Source organism: Micropterus dolomieu, linkage group LG06 (genome assembly GCF_021292245.1).
Source record: "Micropterus dolomieu isolate WLL.071019.BEF.003 ecotype Adirondacks linkage group LG06, ASM2129224v1, whole genome shotgun sequence".
NCBI classification, from domain to species: domain Eukaryota; kingdom Metazoa; phylum Chordata; class Actinopteri; order Centrarchiformes; family Centrarchidae; genus Micropterus; species Micropterus dolomieu.
In genome coordinates, this window is record NC_060155.1 from 5,567,872 (window position 1) to 5,576,731 (window position 8,860).

An 8,860-nucleotide genomic window follows, 5' to 3' on the forward strand; every position below is an offset into this window, starting at 1 on the left:
TTTTTAAATGATCTATTAACATGCTGCGCTCATACAAGTTTTGGATGATACACTGGCCTAGGGTGGTAAATTCTCATTAAAGCACTTCAAAGTACTCACTTTAATATTCCACATTTTAGGCTTCAGACAAATTGATTCAGAGCAGATAAGTGGTAGGCAGGAAGTGGCAGTGTCCAGGACTGCAAATGTTATTTTTACAAATGATTCAATCACAATAAAAATTTTAAATGCCATTTTGATGCACCTGTTGTATGCAAATGAAAAACAAAAAAGTTAACAGCATCTCTACCTGTGATGCCAATTTTGTGCTACACCAAAGACCACCGTCACCTTTGTAACAGTGAATTAGATTCTGTGCAGCAGAAACCTGTCAACCTCTTATATGCATCATTTTCAACTCATGCATCCATCTACTGTGAGGGAAAACACACGTTTAATTTCAGTTTTTAATATTTATTGAGTACGACATGTATCTACAGCTGCCAATGTTAAAGGTGAAAAGTAAAACGTTTGTCATCCTGAAGTGGACGCGTCCATGTACTTCAAGTCCATTTGAGAAGTGAGTTGCATTCCTCAGTTTTAGTCAGTTTTACCAAAAGATCATTACAGAACGTGCGCAAGCAGTGCGTGTTGTTCCTCAGTGCCAATGAAAGTGTCTAACGTTGTTCTCCATTATTTCTTTTGGAAAAATCCCATAATGGAAGCTTGTTTATTTCCTTTATTTGCGTTTGCAGATGTTTTCTTCTGACTTCTCTTCTGGTCTTCTTTGTGACTTGCTGGTAGTTTTGCGGGGATGGGATCTTTTTGGGCTTGTTTGGTGGCCTGAAAATCATCTTCTGTTTCAGAGTACGATTCACTCTCGTAGACTTTCTCTGTCACTGAGGGTGGGAGATGGGGGGAGGGGGAGATGATAAAGCAGAGTGAAAAAGGTCTTAAAAGTGTTTGGTCAAATCCCATTTCTATGCATGCATGAGAAGGACACTTAAATACAATGCAATAAAGCAAGCACTTGATATTTACTCAATTTACATAGTTGATAATCAAGTAATCGCTAATGACAATTGTTAGTGAAATTAAACAAACACTCCTCTTATTCAATGTCAACAAAAACTTTTAAACATTTATAAAAAGTTATATATACCCAATTATTGGATCTCTCTCTCTCTCTCTCTGTGTAAGTTATGAAAGATAGAAGTTGTGTTTTTGTGGAAAATGAATTAGATGCAGTGTTGGGGGTAACGCATTACAAAGTAATGTGTTACTGCAATTAGATTACTTTTGTCTGTAGCGCAGTAATGCAACGCATTACTGTTGATAACTTCAGTAGTCACATTACAGTTACTAATAACAAAATCGTCGCGTTACTTACGTACTGGTTCTTTAACTATCAGCATAACGGGAGGAGAGAAAAATTAATCAAACATATTTTTTCGTGTGTGTTTGCGTAACACTTTTCCGACCTCACTTTTGACTTTAGCGCCAGTTCATGAGGAAGCAGAAATGGCAGAGCTTCTAAAAACGTCTTTCGAAGGGTATAAGTACTAGTATTCTCTAGCACGCTTGTGGCGAGGCTCTCAGGCCTGGGCTGTGCTGTCTCCAAGGAGGAACAGGTTGTCTGACAAACGATTCGCTCCTGCTGATCAGGCCACTTCTTTCATAAGCATGTCCAGTAAGAGGGAAAAATCTACTTTAAAGCCATAGTTCAGCAAGTGAGCTACAGTAAGTTTGTTGTGAGGGTTTGGCCTGTTAAATGCACAGTTCAAATTACATTACATAAGATTTTCCTTTGAAGTCTGATATTGTGATGAGGGCCAGCGTCTTATTTTTTTATTGATAGAAAAAAATTACATGGTTGGAAGGACAACCTATTTATTTATGTTGTATTGTAATGAAATACATTATTTAAAAAATAAAAGTTTCCAATGAAATGCCTATTAATGTTTTAAGCATTATAATACTGTACTGTAGCCTTGTTCTTCTCTTGACAAATGTTGGGCTGATGTTCACAACTTTGTTGTCAGCTAAGAGAGATCATGTGGATGTTCTCATTAAAATAAGCATTAGTGTTTATCTGGGCATATATGAGGAGTAACATGTTATTTGCAGTTATTGTGCATCGCAGGTGATGTTTCGCAGTAATCCAAAAGTAATGTAACTAGTAGAGTAACTAGTTACTTTCAGCAGTGAGTAATCTAGTAAAGTAAGGCATTACTTTAAAAAAAAAGTAACTAGTAATGTGTAATCCATTACCATTTTTTTGAGTAACGACCCCACCACTGATTACATGTAGTATAAATTTAACAATAAGTTTATAAATAATGAAATCTAGCCAGAGGACACGTAGTAAATCATCTGTCTGCTTTTCATACCCATGCATCCTTCCTCATCTAAGAAGTTACGGGATTTCAGGACTCGTCTCCTCTTCCTCGTCTTCGTTTCAGAGTGCCCCAGCTGTAGAATGAAATCACACACATAAAGAGCATTTCATCAATGACTATTAATGGAATAAATACATTTTATATTTTCCACACTTTTAGTTCTTACATCAGCGCTACGATATCTTAATAACACTTACATGTGAATGTGAAACAGACTTGATCTCCTTCTTAGGACTTGGTGATGGCTCTCTTGTTTCCATTTGCTGTGGAGAATCTGGAATGACTGAAGAGGTCATCAAATATTAGTCTTTTATATTTTTTTGCTTTTACAATATAAATTAACTCAGACGTATTTCTCTGAACTATAGCCAACTCTATATTCTGATGAAAGACAGTACAACTACATGAAATGTGAACTAATAAAGATATATTTATTATTTCAGTCAACTATCAAAATATTTTTTCATGCATTCTCACGGCTATTTCTTTTTTTTACTGAAATTGAAAATACTTGTTTGAATAATCACAGAACAAAGCTCACCATCGTCATCGCTGCTGTCTGGTTCAGGCTTCCTAATCCTTCGGCGCTTTTTCTTCTCCATTTTCTCCTCCTCGCTGTCAGAATCCTCTATTCGCTTGCTTTTGCTTCAATAAGAGAAATTTAATTTATTTGAATATTGAAATTTTATTGAATTTATAGCCATATTTGACTTTGGTGAATCCATCATCACTTTCATGAACCGCTCATTAAATTCAAGACTTTTGTAGCCAAGAAATGTAAAAGGCAGACATCGTCTGTTTTTATTGAAAATTTTCAGCATGAGTCAATCATTTATTTTCATTAATTCACACTCAAAGTTGACACCTTTTCCCAATGTTATTCTGAAACACACACACACACACACACACACACACACAAACACACACACACACACACACCTCCTGGAGTCTTTATTAGTGTCTTTGGGCGGCTCCACTGCAGCAGCTTCTTTTTTGTCTTCAGGCTGTGAACTCTGACGGTGCTGCTCTGCTGGCTTTAATGACTGAGCTGCTTCCTCCTCCTTCACAGTTTTGTCTGGTTTCTCTGAAGAAGTAAAGGGAGTGTTTAGTTGGAAAAGTTAGTGATTAAATAAAGTCAGCATATATGTAACCCCAGTGATAATAGTAATAACACAGTAATATTTTTTTAATATTTTCTGGGCATTAAACAGTTTAAAAGTGGAAAATATAGGTACCAGTACTAATGGTGCTTTCAGAATAAATGCAAATTTAATCCTTGCGACGCTTTCCTCGCATGAGTGCATTCGCTGCAAGTGTTCATACACAATGCGAGAAGGCGATTAGAACCCGCGAAAATTTGCTCAAGTTGGAAATTTTGTCCCTGACTAAAATTTGTCCCTCTCTCTCTCCCCCCCTCATGAACACCACTACACAAATCTGTCCAACACAACGCTGTTGGACACCAAGCTTAAAAAAAAAAAAAAGTTATTAGCAAGCACGTAAGGAGCCTAGCTAATAAGAAGAGCCAAGCTAACGAATACAGCTGGGTTGTTGAGGTTAGCACATTGTTTTTAGCTTGTGCCACAGTTACACTGTCATTCTGTGGGAAACACTGGGATCACTTAACAAATCTGAGGTAAAAGATTAAAAACAATTATAATTAAGTAAATTTAACTTAAGATTTTTTTCAGTCCCTTTTCCTTTCTAAAATGGCCTTGTTATGTTGGCAAAGGTCCAGACAACCCAATCCAGTAAAATATTTAGTCCAAAACGCATTATTATATCAATATATACACACGGACTGCTTTATATTAGCCTAACTACAGCTGGCATGTAAACAAAAAACGCATCTACACGTTGACTTTTTGAATGACACCTTAACTGTGTCGCTACCTCAGCTTCATACTAGAGACCGTTTCAAGATAAATAGCTTATTGAGTGACAAGAAGTAAGGCGGAGAAGGATGGTAAACACAATAAACACAAAAGGCTCATGAATCTGAAGTCTTAATTAGGGCTTAATTAGACCCGAATATTCGACCGTTGGGTACACATTCGATTTTCAATTATGAGATTGAGGTTTTTTTTTGTGCGCCTGACCTCCGACGACAGCAGTGAATGTAACACTCCAGTAAACATCATAGGGAAAACGACATGAAGCCCTCAGCTGTGCGTGATGACTGCAGTAGTGTGGAAGTTATGGCATTTATTAATTTTACAATTACTAAATTCATTACAGATCAAAACCTATTTTAAAATTGATCAGTAAACTGTAGGCTGGAAACAAAACAAACAACAACATAATGAACGCATTTAAATAAGCCTAGTTATATTAGGCCGATTGTAGAAGAAAAACATTTAGTCGCTATAATCAAGTCACTATTATAAAGTTAAAAGAGAATTTTGCATAATAACATGTTAGATTTAGTTCCGCTACCAAAAATACGCTCATCCCGTGCGCTCTCCGCCTGGACTCCTGCCCGGTGAAACTATTTCCGGATTCTGCTCTGGACCTGCTTGGATCAGACTCTCTCACTCTGGACTCTCAGCTACGGTTCCCCCTGCTCTGCACAGCAGCCACCAACCCGGTTCGGCACACATCTATTTTCACTCTGCCTCGCTCTTCTGCTGCTCAATATCGGATCCCTTTAACCTGCAATAAATATTTCTCCCTTTCTTAGTCCTGTACCTGTGTCTGCTAGCCTTGCTATAAAAGAAAGTTAAACAAAAACAGAGTGAAAAACTACGATTTGGTAGTGAGAATAATAAAAGCTTCAATTATTCGCTCTTAATTACTATCCAAGCGTCCAAGCTTAAAAAAAATAAATAAATAAATAAATAAATAAAAATGACATTCGGGCCAGCCCTAGTTTTAAAGTCATGTGTCCAACGCCACAAAAGCACATTTAATGTCTCTAAATGGCAAAAGTGCAAGACCCTACACTAGGACTGATATTGTTGCTAGTTAGACTGGCCAGTTCTTTTAACTGCCCCTTAATGGACAAATTTAAGTATTTTGATTTTAATTGAATCCACCAACTGATATGTCATTTTAAAAGTAGCTGTAATAGTTACCGACTATTTCTTAGAGTAATTCTACCGTCGTAATAATTAGCACTACGATTTCATTGTTAAGTAGGGGTGGGGGGAAAAAAATAAAACAAAAATAAAAAAAATATTTGATACAGCATAGTATCGTGATATTTGCAATAGCAATACTGTATCGATACACGGACGCCAAGTACCGATATTTTATTATATAAATTGCAGATGGGAGTTTTAACTTTTTGGTACTAGAATAATAAAATCTATTGCTTTTTTAGTCCACTAGAAATCTTAACAGGACCATATAGAGGACTGAAAAAGTGATGTGAACAAACAGAAATGTATCTTTTTAGATAAACAGATGCTGACAAAGTTTGACTTTTGGGACCTACTTGGAAGTTGGAAAAAGGTAATAAATTGCAATATATATCAATACATTTAAAATCGCAATAAAATCGAATCGCAACATAAATGTTGTGATAATATCGTATCGTGGGGCCTCTGGTGATTCCCACCCGTACTGTTAAGCAGCAGATTTGTCTCGTCATCAGAACAAAAAGGACTCTGTGGCAGCAGAAATTAAAGCCTGTCACTTAATACACGCAAAGGGATCACTGTTTTATAGAAAAATACACAGCTAAACAACAAAAAGCACAGAGACTTGTGGCAAATCACTGTTAGTGACACTCACTTGCTGCTTGACTCCCAAAGAAGTTCATCACTGAATTGGCCTTTGCCGCTGGTTTACTTTTGGGGGCGTTGACCTAAAATATCAAAGACAGTGGTAAAAAACTACAGAAATGACTCTGCTACTGTAGTTAATCACACCACACACTACAAAGCCATACCACAGGCACGTCCTCCTTCTGCTCCGACTTAATGTCTTTGCCACTGTCCTGGTTCTTAGGAGCAGTCTTATTTGCTAACATTCCCATGATGCCTTTCTGCGGCTTGGTGGAAGGTTTTGAAGCCAAATTAGCCTCTCCATTCATCCCAGACTTTTTGTGTTCAGGCTCTAGTGTAGGAGCACAATGGACTTCACTTATTTTCTGCAGCTCCAGAGAAGACATGGGCACTGCGCTGGCACAGCGGATCGCACTGTATCTGCAAACGGAGTAGAAGGAACAATTTAAGCACTCTCCTGAAGACTGAGAGTCCTATAATAAAAATTTATGTATTTTTCCCCCCCTCCTTCTAAACACCCTGTAGCTATCACTACCCCCAGCTAAAAAAAGTAATCTCAGCAGGGTAACTGTAATTTGAAATAAAGTAGCTTTTCCTCAACTGTGTAATGGCATTATTTACTATCCACTTAAAAGCACAAACAAATGTGGTCAACATACTTGCTGCAGTTCTTCAAATTGTCTTTCACAGCATCATAGTCAACGCTGTACAGGGGGCCGCTGTCTTTCAGTGATGCTTTCTGGACACTGTAGACATGGACACTGACTACCAAGCTCATCTTGGATTTGAAATCTGCAAAAGAAAACACCTGAGGTTAGACACGGCTGCCTCTTCTACAAGAGATATATTGCTAAAAACAGATAAACAGAATTTACACACCTTCCAACTTGTTCTCCTTGACAACGGACACCTTGTGACTCTGAAAAGAAGCACAACATGAGTAACACAATATACGTGTACAGAAACTCGCGGACCATGCCACAACAGGTCTCAGTTTAATTGACCGCGTTTCTCACCGTTTGGCCATTGTCCACAAACTTCCCCGACACGAGATAGGTGGCATGGAGCTGAGCTGAACCTTCCTGCCTTTTGTGATCCAAGTAATGGTAAAGCATTCTGAAAACAAGACAGACCATTTCATTAACTCTGACATCATACTATGTTCCCAAAGAATTGATATTGATATACTGACTACTGCATAAACTTCTCTACACTTATCCTTGAGCTCTGCATAAAGTCATGAGTCACTTACAACACGTCAGCAAATACTGTTTGATCACATAAAAAAAAGGTGCATCTGGTTTTGCCTCAGACAGATCTACATCTGTCTGAACTGGGTATTGTCCTTTAATATTTTTGATGTACTGACATAAACATCTCTTAATAAAAATTTCAATAATTTACCATATCAGCTACATTGTGTTAAGACAAAATTAAACACTGGTGTTGAACTTGAAGGCTCATTCCTGACCTTGGAAACAGTCATCATGATTGTGATTCCAGTCAGTATAAACAGGACCACCTGGCTCTGAAAATCTTTGGCTTCTTCCCATTTCTGCATTGTTTTAAGCCAACTACGTGAAACGGAGGAGAAACACTCACTGTTTGGCGGTGTTTACATGGACTCCGAGAGTGAGACTCAGCCATTTATAGGTCACCTGGTCAACAGAAAACAGACGACAACATTTGTGTTTGCAGTCAGATTTTGCTTGGCTTCATGGGTGGGGAATCTGGGAGAAAAAGGCTTAAGTATTGAGCTTTATCGTCTACAACTGGAACGTTAATTTATCTATAACGTTTAGCTGAAGTTACAGTAACGTAATAGCTTGAACCTAGCTAGCTAACCTGTCATACTTTGTAACGTTAGCCTTTTAGTTTCCATCATTAAACTCGCTAAAGATAAATATGCAACGCCTCATGTAGTTTAGCTAAGTAAATGTCAATCTTTGAGTCTTATTCGACATTTGATAATCAAAAAACAACCGTTGGCGGTTAACGTTACCAGCAAACTGGAGCTAGTCAATTTATACAAATTATATACGTTTTTGATGAATTTAAGTGTTTTGTTCTAGATCATTCATACGCCGAATTAACCAAAAGCCCCCAAACAAACTGTAAATAGTCATAGGTCATACCATGATCAAAATATACATTGCCCTGAAAGAAAACAAACCATAAACATGTCTTTTTTGGACGAAATTCACCGGCTACTTATGTCAGGGCTAACTCGGTTCTAACGTCAGTAGCGTTACGTTAAATTGGCATAATCGCCCCAAGAATAACATTCATAAAAGAGGACATATCACGAATCAGGATTTTCACTTACTATTTTGTTGTGGTCGTTGACAAATTCGTCGATGTTATCCAAGTAAAGCTCGTCCATTTTATTAGATATTCCGTGAATGTGTACGTCTTGTTGAACCGATTTGACTGCGCGGGAAGGCACTTTATTTACTTCCTGTTAAATGTCACGTGTGCCTCCTTTTCTTTCCGGTGGGATGAGAGGCTGCAGGCTGCAGGCTGCCCTCTACATGTCTACACGGGCGACACACTCAAAATAAACTCAAAGAATACGGCTGGTGATGGAGCGTTTTACTAATTTGCTGAAGTACTGTATTTAGGTTTAAAATTAAGTTACTTGACTTGAGTATATCTGTCTTGGCAGACCTTCTGCTTTACCCCTGCTTATTGCCAAGAACTATTGCACTTTTTACTGTATTGCAGATTAAGATAGTAGCCTACAGAGAAAAAACG

At 37.8% G+C, this 8,860-nt stretch overlaps 1 protein-coding gene across 1 annotated transcript; it reads right to left on the reverse strand.

The window, feature by feature from the left end:
* Positions 1-437: 437 nt before the first annotated feature.
* pold3 (polymerase (DNA-directed), delta 3, accessory subunit) lies at positions 438-8,582 on the reverse strand. The gene is made up of 12 exons (XM_046053052.1): positions 8,433-8,582; positions 7,709-7,764; positions 7,123-7,222; positions 6,986-7,025; positions 6,766-6,898; positions 6,271-6,526; positions 6,114-6,186; positions 3,318-3,462; positions 2,920-3,023; positions 2,576-2,661; positions 2,370-2,451; positions 438-878 (listed from the first exon to the last, which is right to left on the reverse strand). The coding sequence occupies exons 1-12, from the start codon at positions 8,487-8,489 to the stop codon at positions 673-675; spliced, it is 1,338 nt and encodes a 445-aa protein (XP_045909008.1). The 5' UTR covers positions 8,490-8,582; the 3' UTR covers positions 438-672.
* Positions 8,583-8,860: the final 278 nt, after the last annotated feature.

Coding starts and splice junctions, on each gene's coding strand:
- pold3 (XM_046053052.1), bottom strand. CDS start 8,489: ATGGACGAGCTTTACTTGGATAACATCGACGAATTTGTCAACGACCAC. Junction 6,899..6,985: donor CAAGGAGAACAAGTTGGAAG/GTGTGTAAATTC, acceptor TTTCTTTTGCAG/ATTTCAAATCCAAGATGAGC. Junction 879..2,369: donor AGATGAGGAAGGATGCATGG/GTATGAAAAGCA, acceptor TCCCACCCTCAG/TGACAGAGAAAGTCTACGAG.